This window comes from Guyanagaster necrorhizus, assembly GCF_019112545.1.
Source record: "Guyanagaster necrorhizus MCA 3950 unplaced genomic scaffold BT62scaffold_11, whole genome shotgun sequence".
In the NCBI taxonomy this organism is placed as follows: Eukaryota; Fungi; Basidiomycota; class Agaricomycetes; order Agaricales; family Physalacriaceae; genus Guyanagaster; species Guyanagaster necrorhizus.
The window spans coordinates 1,043,404-1,056,172 of NW_025064890.1; the positions used below are offsets into that span (position 1 = coordinate 1,043,404).

The following is a 12,769-nucleotide window of genomic DNA, read 5'->3' on the forward strand; positions in this document are numbered from 1 at the left end:
GATGCGAACCAGGTATCGGCTAGAAACGTCTTTCCTGAGCCCGGAGGGCCGGTGAGAAATAAGCCTTTGGGGGACGTCAGCTGTTCCATCTCGAGGGCGAGATCTTTGGACTTGATGAGTGCTTTCATGTCTACAGTGGAATGCCCAGGAGACATGTCGGCCAAAGGAAGGGACGAGCTTTGGGCTGGAGCATAGTTGCGGAGGTCCCTACTGAGCCTTCTGAGCTACTAGTGGGAAAATGAGGGTACCGCAAAAAGATTGGCAAGTCGCGTACCTTCATGATAGCTCTAACCTGCCCTTCGTCATATTCTATGCTGCCAGAGTCAACTAGGGCATTGTGTCTGTCCAGCAAGTCTGTTTGCACAAGCTGAGTTGAGAAATAACGGACTCTCGGAACTGTGGTTGTGAAGTTCAGCGTCACAACAACAGCTCAAAATAAATGATACGATATAAGCGCAAACAGCTGGCCATAACGATAGAGTCTCAAGGCCTCAAAGCTTGAAGTGTGATGGTCGAGAAAAAGGAGCGTCGGAAATCCGGTCCGATGTAGGTCTGAAAGATCATACACAGCCACCAAGGTGCTGAAATTTGAAATTCGGGTCTCCCCCGTACGTTCACAACGTGAAACGACATCAACATCCTTAGGGAACGCATGTATCTTGGGCTTCAAGCAGGTGAATTCCAGAAAATGAACGCTCGATATCGTGGCGAAGAACGGAGCAGCTCTTTTGTGTCTCTTGTCAACCACTAACGGAATTGTAGTCATTTCTGACTTTCCATCATTATGCCTCCACTGTTTCTGACGTCTCTAATACTTTGACAATTTGCTTGTCTCGTATCAACTCATCGTGGAGATCAAGAGATAGTTGCTGTTTTCGTTACTGGGCCTGACTAGTGTACCCGGCTTCCTTCCCAGTGCTCAAGCATTTTTTCATAATCTCCGTTTACCCACTGTTATCAGTCCCAACCAGGACAGCTCCAGAACCTTTTTTCATTTCATCACGTGTTTCTCGGAGAGGTATGTACGTCGAATTTGGGGCCTCGAATTCCAGAGCCCAAAAGCAAAGTAAAGCCGGGGTATATGTGGTACCTGGGCATGCTTTAGTTAGAAAAATTTCATGATGCTCTACCTCCTGTTTTATCTGTCGTTGAGCCAGTGATTCTTAAACTAACTTTCGGTTCGTCCAGACGGACAATCTTTAACCGTAAAAAGAAGTAGAGCTACCCGATATAGATGAGCAGAACCTGCGGTACTGTGCTAATTAATTCACATAGGAAATGAAAGCCCATGAGAGGTCCCAAGGGCAATATGCTCCGAGATATTCTTCAGAGCCTCAACTGAATTTCGCCGGAATATTTCTTACTTCAAGCTCGATAATTTACTATTTCCCTGAGTTGGGCTAACTGCTCCATGCTTCAGTTTTGCGCTGGAAGTTCTAAAGCGACCGCCATGGTAATGAGTACGAGAGGGGCTCCAAGAAGCCAAGTTATTCCAGGCCTCGAACGTTCAAAAAGTCAACCCGAACTTCGAATGGATCCAAGCCAACTGCGCCTGGGTCTGTTCCTGCCGCTCTCCACGGTGTTCCCCGGCTCCTTCTTCTTGCAATGGAAGAATGACCGTAGTTGCAACAGTCCAACCAATCGCATTAGAAATCACTTGCGACCGATCGCAGAATGCAGAATAATAGTGAACAACGATGACCTCACAAGAGTTCTGGTCACCTTTTGGTTTACGGTACGACCCTGTCATCGGGCACAGCTGCCCTCGGGAAGACTCTGGTCTCCACCAGTAATACAGAAAAGGTCAAAAGTACATCTTGGTCTGCGAATATTGCCGTCACCGTTGGTACCTAATTAGTTTGCGAGCAAAACGCGAGTTTTCAAACGACACAGCAAGTCGGAGAACGGTGAGTTGTGATCTCATACAAGAACCAGATGCGCCGCAGTAGTAGTGTCAATTTTGCTTTGATCAGAAGATTCGCCACCGAGAGAGGCGGCCCAAATCCAGAACAGAAGGTAATTGGCGAATGTCGGCAGCGAGGCTTCGCGGGTTGATATCGCACCCTTGTCGTGGACTTACAAACGAATTCGCTTTCGGTCCGCTCACTTACGGCACCCAAATTTCCGAACTTCTCTCCGAGTACGCCCGCCGCCACCTCAAGCCAATCCGGTGCGTCGCTGGACGGTCTCGAATTGCTGCTCCCAACTCCACTGGACAGATGTCATTTCAGAAGGTTACCGTATTTCATTTGTAACTCGTGAACAGCTCGTGTACGCAGCATACTGAATTCTATGAAATGGAATTCTGTCCGATGCACGACGCACCAGTCCCGAGCTGTACTTGGAAATCTCTATCACCAGAACAGGTTAAGTTGCTAGGAACGAAGGAGACGGTTACCCGATAGTAATTCTGGGGTGCAAACGACCGCTATGTTTATGTTACTCCAAAACTGTAAGTAGAGTTAGATGACCGTTTAAAGGGAGAGGAAATCCAACGTTCACTTCAGTATCCACTGCTACATCATGTCTGCCCCACAAACCACTACTCAATTCGCCCCCACCGACGCAGCCTTCGCCGGTGATAACCAAGTTGCCCCCGCCACCAACAAAGGGTTGGGCCGCGGCGGTGTTGGAAAGCAAAAGGAGGCTCTGAAGCTTCGCTTGGACCTTAACCTCGAGGTCGAGATTGCCATTCAGGCCAAGGTCAACGGCGACATCACTCTTTCACTCCTGTAAGCACTCTCCTCCCTTCGCAAGATTAGCCTTCAACTGGAACTGGGTTGCAGTGAGTAAACGGTTCTTGGACTCAAATCGAGGGAATCCCGCTCGTTGCTGGTTCATCAGGTTCGTACTGCTTCATCTCCGCTTCGTGTTGGTTGCTGAAGCTTTGGTTCTAGATATACATGACTTGAGGTTTTTTTCGATATCGTTAATGATTGATGAAAGATATGATGTGATGAGTACACACATGGACAGGGAATGAGCCCTTTTATACCAATGTTACCCCGTATATAGTTGCAATTCCCAATACCTTTCTCGATCGCCATTGAAATGTGAATGAATTCATTAAGATAACTCCGACAGTGATAATCCTGTGTAGTCGCTTGTTCGCAAGCGAAACGAGATTTGTCCGCTTACATAGTTTTAGTTTCGTATGCAGCATTTGGACTTGCTCTATTAACCTTATCCAGAATCTTCGCAACAAATGCTGAAGATGAGTAAAGTCGCGTTTGAATGATGCAGACAATCGACTTCTTAATAAACGTACAAAATACAGCAGGAAAAGTCGAAGGTTGGTGCCAAAGCAATGTTTAATATGGGATGCTTAGCAATTTGTGCCACTGAGACGGTGCACAGCGAGCCGATTCCATTTGAACAAAAACCAGTCAACATCGTTGCCACGAAAGAAAGCACAAAGAACATATTATCAAATTTTCTGTGAACTGACCGTCATACATTCCGGTGGGTGGCGTTCTTGGCTCCAGAGAAGAGGGCTACGTCGATTCCTTATGACCAGGACACCAGCGTTACAGCGTCGAGATCAACATTAGCAGATATCAACCGGAGATTGAAGGGACAAAACACTACGATGCGCCCGCCAGAAAGGCATAATGGGATGTTCTAATGGCTTTTTCGATCTCCTTGAAGAGGACCTATAGCGCCCTTTTAAGCTTGACTTGCTTTGGTACAATCGGTTGGGGGACTTACTGCACTAGGGAGAAAAAGTGGCACACACAACCTTCGAATCGAGCGGAACAAAACAATCTTGTTCCCCTTAGGTAGTCGATATCTCTGGTAGGGATGTCGCTAGGTCGTTCGAGTACGGATGGAACTCAATCGTGACTGAAGGGTCCTGCATGAGAGTTAACGATACAAGAGCTTCTTCGAGCTCCACATGGCATTGATCTACCTGAGGGCCACTGTGTCAGCAAACACCAGGAGTCTGTACGAGTCCAATTTACTTACTCCTGCTTCCTTTCCGAGGACTTTCCGTAGGATATTATAAGCCTGGCAGCGTGTATCTCATCGTTAGTTCCCTGTCGCGTTACCAAAAGTACATTTTTCTGATGCCCAGTCGGCAGTGCCGGCCTCACAATCCTACTATTTGGAGCTTGAGAAAGTCGAAAGAGAACGAGATGGTGGTGGTTGCATTTCAAAATTGATCCGATACACAGCCACAATACGGTGAGCACGCGAGCGAAGCGATTTGGCACTTGTTCTGAACCACCACCACGGCCACTGGTTCCCTACATTGTGATCAATTCAAAGCACGTATCGCGCCATTCTGATTGAAGCATATGGTCTACGTTCACTCAGATGGTATGTTGTACTTGCAATTGGCATATGGATTCTAGTCACGCTTCATGGTTCTAGGAATATTGAAACATGTATATCACTGGTTACCTTATGCGATGGGACCACGGTCGTACTTTATTTCTAAATAAAGTCTCTTCCAAGTGCTTCCAAGTTTTATCATGATCGTTCAATATGTCAGCTTCAATACCTCGAGGACTTCTTTCTCATATTCGTGGGACTATGACAGTTTTCCCCCACGCTTATCAGTCACAAAAAAAATGAGTCTGCTGAGCCAGGCACCCTTACCTTCATTAAGACTGCCTTTCCCTCGTCATGAACAACCGGGTCAGTTCTTGATCGACGCGTTCAAACTATTCCTGGCTATCTCTAGTCATCCTTGTGCCCAAGCATCAGGAAAGCAACCACTTGCTACACGTTTGGACTATGCTCCGGCTGGATCCCAGGAATATAAATGTTAGGCTTTGGCTTCCCGGTTACCTGTGCCAATCTCCGTACTGTCCTGAATCATGGTTAGAGTCATCCCTCTGAGCGTTGCTCTCTTCGCAGTCTCTTCTGTGGTGACTGGGAGTCCCACTCCCCGAGCCATGACCGTTCTCGATCAGCGTGATGCTGTCCCTAGCCGATTCGTCAAGGCGGATACGACAGATCCTCAGGCTAATCTGAATTTCCGGATTGGTCTCATGCCAACTGATATCGCTGGCCTCGAGAAAGCCTTGTACGCTGTCAGTGAACCGGATAGCGATCTATACGGGCAACATCTTAGCTTCGATGAGGTCTTTCCATTTCCCCCTTACGTTTATATACCTATTTTGTTCATCGTTGCCTAGGTCAAAGCATTCAGCGCGCCAACTTCAGGAGCAGTAACTGCCGTTACTGAGTGGCTTTCCGATAACGGGATCACCGATGTCAAAACCAGCGGCGCGTTCGATGACTGGCTGACATTCACAATTCCTGTCGAAAAAGCCAACACGCTCCTCAGCGCCCAGTACGAAACTTTTGTCCATATCGAAACAGGGCAACAGTTTATCCGTACCATGAGCGCTTCGATACCTTCAGACCTGACCGACTTTATCGAGGTTGTGCATCCTACGACATCTTTTGCGAAACCGACCTTTGGCCCGAAACCCATGATGTCCATTCCTGTGACGGCTAACCTTACGGAGCGAGCAAATCCAGCTCCTTCGTCATGCAACAGTATCGTCACACCCGCATGTCTGCAAGCTCTCTATGGCATTCCCGCGACTCCCGCTACGCAATCGACTAATCGATTGGGGGTTTCTGGCTTCATCGATCAGTTCGCTCAGGTGGATTTCCTGGGTTTTTTTTGTTGTACCGAGCTGACGAGTGCTATAGGAGGCAGATCTTCAAACGTTCTTGCGCGCCTTGAGGCCTGACATACCGTCAACGACGACTTTTACTCTACAGACTCTCGATGGTGGTCGGAACCCTCAGGGCCGGAATGAGGCCGGAATTGAGGCCGTAAGAATTAAATTTGAAGGCTTCTTGATAGTTGTGCTGACACTGGCTCAGGATCTCGACATTCAATACACTATTGGTGTTGCCACTCATGTTCCAACCTTTTTCATCTCTGTCGGCGACGCTTCAACAGACGGCATCGATGGTTTCCTCGATATCATCAACTTCCTTCTTGCCGAAACTAGCCCGCCTCAAGTATGCTGTTACCTGTGCCGAATCACACTGCTCAATAGCATGCTTATAGGTCTTGACAACGAGCTACGGTTTCGACGAGACGGACCTTCCGGCCAGTGCTGAAATGTGAGCTTTTTTTTTGGGGCTGTTCACACGGGAAATAATTTATGGTGCACAGACGCTTGTGCAATGCCTACATGGCCCTCGGTGCTCGGGGCGTGTCGATTCTCTTTGCATCAGGTGATATCTTGAATTATCTCAGTCGATTCTCCTCTGAATAGGAGAATGTAAATCTAGGCGACGGTGGTGTAGGGGGCGGCCAGCAAGGTTTGTTTAATGTCGCTTTCGTTCCCGTCAACGTCTGAATATTCACAGGGGAAAATTGCACGACCTTTATTCCTGCATTCCCTGGAGGTTGCCCGTGTGAGTATCCATCTATCCAGACTGAAACAGTTTACTAAAAACTGACACTCGTTAATAGTCCACACTGCTGTAGGCGCAACAGAGGGTATAACCGAGACTTCCGCGAGTTTCAGCAGCGGTGGTTTTTCCAACGTTTTTGCCCGTCCGTCCTACCAAGATTCGGCTGTCACCGCCTACCTCGCCGCACTGGGTAACACCAATGCCGGAAGGTTCAACACCTCTGGCCGAGCATTCCCCGATGTATCGGCGCAAGGCAATGACGTTGAGATCGTGGTTGGAGGAGAAGCAGGCCTGGTTGGTGGAACCTCATGCTCGAGCCCTATCTTTGCCAGTGTCGTGTCCCTTATCAACGATCGACTAATTGCAGCAGGGAAACCGGTACTCGGCTTTTTGAACCCCTTGTGAGTGCACGTCGAGGTCGTGAGACCAGGAACTGAAACAAATTAGCTTGTACGCGAACCCCAAGGCGCTCTTCGATATCACTACCGGTGATAACCCGGGATGTAAGCTTCATTTCCCCCGCTTCGATACAGGCTGTTGATAGACATGGAATAGGCGGTACTAATGGTTTTCCGGCAGGAGTTGGTTGTAAGTGGATTGCCATCTGTGGTCCCAATTAAGGCTAACACAAATTTCCACCTTTTCAAGGGGATCCCGTACGCCGCGTTCACTCCCAGGCTGATGTTCCCTACTCATCTTACTCTAGGTCACGGGTCTCGGTACACCTAACTTTGCTGCGTTGTTGGCAGCGGTAGGCTTATAAGAGATTAGATCACAACTTTTCTGTCGTTGTAGTGAGAATTTTGAGCAAAGAAGTTTTCAATCCACTTACAATACCTCGACTGGGCTCATCCATCTAAATTCATATGTGACATCTGAACCTTGATCCCTTTCTTCAAAAGCAACGGAAAGCCAGTCTTCAAAATTACATCCACTTGATCATTCTGAGGTAGACTGAACGTCGTCAATGTCAAGCGGACTTTTTTGAGATTGTGCATTGAGGGTCTCGAAAGCACCGAATCAAGAGCAGTCCAGTCGAACTCGTTAATGATTGAAGTAGAAGGGATAGTATTGTCAAGCCAATCTACGTATGCATCGATCTCGACTGTTTCGAGGATATCTGTGGTGATCGTGGCCAACGTTCTGGCAAGGTACGACCAGCAATTTGTTTTGGTGATATTCACCCTGGGAATGAAATGAATGAAGCGAAGCTTGCCGCAAGAGCCGAGATCAAAGATCTCTGGTGTGCGTTCTGTATGAAAGTAATGTCAAGGCCACAGACAGAACATGAAGAGACGATAACGTACCAGTATAAAAATCTTCGATAACCAGATCTACGACGTGCGTGAGCAGGGAGCTTGCCCTTGACCTAACACCAAGACGAGCGTGCTTCAAATGCAATGCCAGACCCCATACCGATTGGATATCCACCGCAGAATGACGACTCAAAAGATAGTCGACGATGCATTCAGATATATGAATGCTACATGTCCGGAGTTGGAGGCGAGAACCTGTCGATACGGGCAGACTTAAGCCACCCGCACACTGACCAACGTCACCCTCTTCGTTATGCCAGAGGGAAAGAACTTCGAGGGACTTTATAGAGGGTCCGCAATCAGCAAGGAAGTTGAAGAGGTTGTGGCATGAATCAACAATGACCCCCTCCAGTCTTATACATTCTAGATGGGGGGAGCGCAAGGCACCGATAAGTGACTTGTGCAAGGCGTCTGAAGCGTGTTGGATTGCAAAAGGACGGACATGTCTTCCCCAATCATCATACCCGGGCTCGCTGACGATGGAGATGCTCCGAAGACGGATGAGTGAAGATAGTATGACTGGCAAAACAGGGTCCTGAGCTATCCATGTCATTGCTACCTCGTCATCTTCCAAGAAAGCGGGATCAAGGATATCCAGGCCCCGTGGGAAGAAGGCGACTTCAGGAGAGGATACCAAGATTTCTTGGAAATGCCGACACGACGCTGCGTCGTATAGCATGATTATCTTAAACAGAAGAGGTCGGCTACGGGCTCTGAAAGAACGGCAAACAGAATTGCAGCTGACAAGTGGCTCGGGAGATATATTCCATTCGTCTTCAAGAAAATTGATGATTTCATCGATTAGTTCTTGTGGTAGCAACTGAATCGACATGATGGTGGCAGTCACGGAGAGAGGAAGTCGGCGTAAAGATCTGACTCGGGACCCTGCAGTAAACTTCCCACAAACAAAATTTCCAAGTATAGGGTGACGTTGTAATATTTTTTCAAGCGTACGCACCGCACCCCCCACTCTCCTCACCTTTCCTTGGGGGTATTGTTACTGCTATAGTATATAGTAACACTGGCCGGAAAAGTCATGGAAGGTCGGAGTTCCGCGCGGACAAATGGTGACCACTGCTTATCGCTTCCTTCCCACTCAAAGGTTGCTCGTCCTCCCAAACGATAGGTCGACCGACCTCAACATTCGATTTTGTGCAGCTGCTTGAATCGAGAGAGTCGTGACCGAACGGCAATTCCCGGCCGCCCTACAATTTTCGCGCTCGCAATAATTTTGCCATGATTCGTCTGCTCTTTTCCCGACCACCGCCATCTCGGATACCTTCCCTCTCTCCTTCTTCACGCTTAGCCCGCTCCAGTGTCAGAAAAATGGCCACGGCGTCGACACCTGAATTCGTATGTGCTATGTATCACCATTTTGGAAAAAGTTCTTCATAACTCATCCTTGTTAGAATAAAATGCTGTATGCCCCTTTGGCAGAGATTGACCCAGAAGTTCAAAATATCATTGACAAGGAGTCATGGAGACAACTTTCTGGTCTTGAGCTGATTGCTTCAGAGGTGTGTTATTCCGACAATTTGGAGCGTGCATATCGGCTGAAAGAAAGTGTAGAACCTTACCAGCCAGGCCGTCATGGAAGCGAATGGCTCTATTCTGACAAACAAGTATTCGGAAGGTCTCCCAGGTGCTCGTTACTACGGTGGTAACGAATACATCGACGAACTCGAGAACCTTTGTCGCAAACGGGCGCTCAAAGCGTTCAACCTCGATCCTGCAAAATGGGGTGTTAACGTGCAGCCTTACTCTGGAAGCGTGCGTTTATTCTCTCCTCGTCCAAATCCGCACTCAGATATATTTTTTCCTTTTAGACGGCCAAGTAGGTTGGCTATGAACTCGAACAATAGTTTCTTACGTTTCATTTAGCTTTGCCGCCTTCACTGCGCTCATTCAACCGAATGATCGTCTCATGGGTCTTGGCCTTCCCGACGGTGGCCATCTCACTCACGGTTATTACGTGCGTATTGCTCGCTAATAAGAATAACTGCTATTTGACTCGATATCACTAGACTGCGAAAAAGAAAATGACGGCCTCCTCCATCTACTTCCAATCATTACCATATTCCATTACTTCTGACACGAACCTCATCGATTATCCCTCTCTTGCTGCCCAAGCCAAGATATTCAAACCAAGAATGATTGTCTGTGGCGCCTCTGCGTACCCTCGTGACTGGGACTATGCTGAACTCAAAAAGACGGCCGAGAAGGAAGGCGCGTGGCTCCTGTGCGACATGGCCCACACGAGCGGTCTCGTCGCTGCCCAAGAACTTAACAGCCCATTTGACTACTGCGATGTAGTCACGACCACGACGTGAGTTCTCAGCTTTTGGGTTGCCTCACGCGTTGACGCGTATCTATAGACACAAGACGCTCCGTGGACCTCGTGCCGGTCTCATCTTCTTCCGGAAAGACCTCGAGAACGCCAAGGACCTCGAGAAACGCGTCAACGAGGCCGTCTTCCCCGCGTGCCAGGGTGGTCCCCACAATAACGTATGTCCTATCGCTTCATTTGGCTCCGCCTGCGCTCACCATCTTATAGACGATCGCCGCTGTCGCCACCGCTCTCCTTCAAGTTGCCCAGCCTGCATTCAAGGATTACGCGAAACAGGTTATCCTGAATGCTCGCACTCTGGCTGCTTCTCTCTCTGAGCATGGCTACAAGCTCCAAACGGGCGGAACGGACAATCATCTCGTTCTCTGGGATCTTCGTCCTCTCGGTCTGACTGGTAGCAAAATCGAAAAGGTCTGTGATCTTATGGGCATCACCATCAACAGTGCGTTCATTATTCTCTGAGAATGCTCATGCTAATCACTCTATCAACATAGAAAACGCTGTCTCTGGTGACGCTTCCGCGCAGGTCCCCGGTGGTATTCGTCTAGGCACCTCCGCTTTGACTTCACGAAACATGGTCGAGTCCGATATCAAAGTCGTCGCAGACCTCTTGCACCGCGCCGTCCAGCTGTCTCTGATCCTGCAGAAGGAAGCCGGAACAAAGATGCTGAAGGACTTTGTGCGCGTTGCGACTACGCAGGAGGAGGGCAAGGAGGGCTACGCCAAGGTGAAGCAGCTAAGAGACGAAGTACGGGCCTTCGCTAAGCAATGGCCGCTCCCGGGTGTGGATGCGGCAACATTCAAGAAGCCTGAGGGTATCCATGACGATTGAGAGCTGCTTGCTTTATGTGATAATGTTGGCTTTGACACGACTTAGAAGATTCAACAATCATTGTATTTTGTAGCCCTACGTCCTGCGGACATTCAACATCGTCCGAATATTATCTGTGCGATATATGTAAACGTGAAATTGGTTGTCGGCATCTCTCAATCAACAGGTTGCCTCGCTGGCTACATGTCGCCAGTCTGTCCTTCAATCCTTCGCATATCTGCTCAAAAACGGCGTAGCCGTATACCAGAAACCTCAGACGTGCTCCTGACAGCCGCCCTGAGAAAAGTTGATCCAGGTCCACCCAGTCGATGGAATCATCCTCGGTGTCCAACTCATCTCCCGACCAAGGCGATATCCCCAGATCGACGTTCTCTAGCGCTGCGGGGTTTAGTCGGTGCAGCATCTTTACGATCCATGGCCCAGCACTCGTCACCTGCGACACCTCCATGTTACTAATAAAATAATCGACCCTCAGACGGCGCAAGCTGGCATTCAAACCTAAGTCTGCTGAGAGGTAAAAGTCTTCTGAAGGCCGGGAGTCAGCGAGAAAAAATCTCAAAACACAATCATGGACCGCACCTGCGTCGCCTCCAGCGTCGAATGACCAGAATCCAAAGGTGAGCGTCTGTAGTGCCTCCCCGAGATGGGAGAGGTACGTGCCGATGGACCGGGTGTCTGCAGGTCGCACGGAATAGCCGAGGTCGATGTGCGGTATCAATGGGATAGGTTCGAGGGAACACAGCCGGTCGAAGATGTCCCGCTGACAGCAGTCAGACAATGTCAAATAGGTTAGGCTGATAGGTGGAGGGCGTATATCCTCGTGAGGATCTGGCCAAGACGTATCGTGAATCGAAAGTGATTGGAGAAGGGGGAAAGATGTGATGAAGTCGAGTGCGTGGGAGAGGGAGTCGAAGATAATTTTGTCCAGGCGGAGATTCGTGATACCGGGAAACTTGGCCGATAAGGTGGATAGGCTGGGCTCCCATTTGGCAAACTTGACGTATAGGGAAGTTGTATTCTGTAGGACGGGGAGGGTTCGCGAGAATGCCTCTGTCTCTAGCTGGGGTTCCAGTACGAGGTAGACGTCATGTAAAGTCTGTGGAATGAAGGCATTGGTATTGGCGCAAAGTTCGACAAATTTGTATTGGTTTAATGCCGTCACAACAGCACGGAAATAATGACGACGGCTCGACTGGAGCCAGTATTTGGAGACGAGACTACAAGTCTTCAAAGTCGAAGGATCGTCACGCAAATAGTCCAAGATCACATCCATGAGCTCAGCTGGAACCATTGTAGAGGTATTTCTTCGTATCGCATCAGATAATTGAGTACAAGTCTGAAAGGATGTAACTTTCACCACTATCTAGAAATCCATCATAGCCCGTAAGCGTAGTGTTGCTAGCGAAAGCGAAGTCGAAATAAATCTACGACGGAACAATATCTCCCGTACAATTTTCGACTCCGGAGGAGCGTGTATGGAAGGGATAAGTCGTCGAAGAGTTTTGAAAAGAAGAATGGAATCGGAGGTGAAATTTTATGGAGTGGCGACAGCCTCTGATCCAAATATAACACGTAATGCATGGTCTGTGCGCACTCCCTGAGACATAAGGCGTATCCGGACATCCGACAACCTTACCACTCTGGCCTTTTGGCTTAGATCAAGTGCAGTATCTGTTCTTAATAGTTTAATCACTATTACAGAGGCACCACTCTGTATTGGTTATATATCTGCTGTCCTTGTCCTTTGTGCTCTGCTTGCAACATCAAGACATGATGACCTTGCCACTGCAGTACCAGCTTGTGTCATCGGGGGATCCCTTTCTTTTCACTGTGCATGTGCAAAAACTTCCAGTTGACAGTTTTTGGTAGCAGCAAACATACACT

The 12,769-nt window shown here is 48.6% G+C and overlaps 6 protein-coding genes across 6 annotated transcripts; 4 read left to right on the forward strand and 2 right to left on the reverse strand.

The window, feature by feature from the left end:
* The first annotated feature begins 2,496 nt into the window (after nt 1–2,496).
* Nucleotides 2,497–2,844, forward strand: BT62DRAFT_931542 (uncharacterized protein). Its single transcript, XM_043186152.1, has 2 exons — nt 2,497–2,732; nt 2,787–2,844. Exons 1-2 carry the CDS (start codon nt 2,524–2,526, stop codon nt 2,791–2,793), a joined length of 216 nt encoding a protein of 71 aa, XP_043040468.1. The 5' UTR covers nt 2,497–2,523; the 3' UTR covers nt 2,794–2,844.
* A 689-nt stretch (nt 2,845–3,533) lies between these two features.
* BT62DRAFT_95228 (uncharacterized protein) lies at nt 3,534–3,844 on the forward strand. Its single transcript, XM_043188229.1, has one exon. The coding sequence runs from the start codon at nt 3,625–3,627 to the stop codon at nt 3,781–3,783; it is 159 nt and encodes a 52-aa protein (XP_043040469.1). The 5' UTR covers nt 3,534–3,624; the 3' UTR covers nt 3,784–3,844.
* A 1,057-nt stretch (nt 3,845–4,901) lies between these two features.
* BT62DRAFT_893527 (family S53 protease-like protein) lies at nt 4,902–7,153 on the forward strand (the record flags this gene model as incomplete). The annotated part of the gene is made up of 13 exons (XM_043183149.1): nt 4,902–5,090; nt 5,145–5,621; nt 5,671–5,796; nt 5,848–5,988; nt 6,038–6,093; nt 6,146–6,207; nt 6,265–6,294; nt 6,343–6,390; nt 6,449–6,791; nt 6,838–6,893; nt 6,946–6,978; nt 7,039–7,046; nt 7,097–7,153. 13 exons carry the CDS (start codon nt 4,902–4,904, stop codon nt 7,151–7,153), a joined length of 1,626 nt encoding a protein of 541 aa, XP_043040470.1.
* An 85-nt stretch (nt 7,154–7,238) lies between these two features.
* Nucleotides 7,239–8,538, reverse strand: BT62DRAFT_1005367 (uncharacterized protein; the record flags this gene model as incomplete). The annotated part of the gene is made up of 2 exons (XM_043177145.1): nt 7,239–7,642; nt 7,698–8,538. 2 exons carry the CDS (start codon nt 8,536–8,538, stop codon nt 7,239–7,241), a joined length of 1,245 nt encoding a protein of 414 aa, XP_043040471.1.
* A 92-nt stretch (nt 8,539–8,630) lies between these two features.
* BT62DRAFT_931545 (glycine hydroxymethyltransferase) lies at nt 8,631–11,063 on the forward strand. Its single transcript, XM_043186153.1, has 9 exons — nt 8,631–9,059; nt 9,116–9,223; nt 9,276–9,476; nt 9,533–9,540; nt 9,588–9,678; nt 9,731–10,032; nt 10,082–10,211; nt 10,261–10,495; nt 10,548–11,063. Exons 1-9 carry the CDS (start codon nt 9,033–9,035, stop codon nt 10,883–10,885), a joined length of 1,440 nt encoding a protein of 479 aa, XP_043040472.1. The 5' UTR covers nt 8,631–9,032; the 3' UTR covers nt 10,886–11,063.
* Nucleotides 10,944–12,381, reverse strand: BT62DRAFT_931546 (uncharacterized protein). The gene is made up of 2 exons (XM_043186154.1): nt 11,465–12,381; nt 10,944–11,410 (listed from the first exon to the last, which is right to left on the reverse strand). The coding sequence occupies exons 1-2, from the start codon at nt 12,174–12,176 to the stop codon at nt 10,995–10,997; spliced, it is 1,128 nt and encodes a 375-aa protein (XP_043040473.1). The 5' UTR covers nt 12,177–12,381; the 3' UTR covers nt 10,944–10,994.
* Between the last annotated feature and the right edge of the window lie 388 nt (nt 12,382–12,769).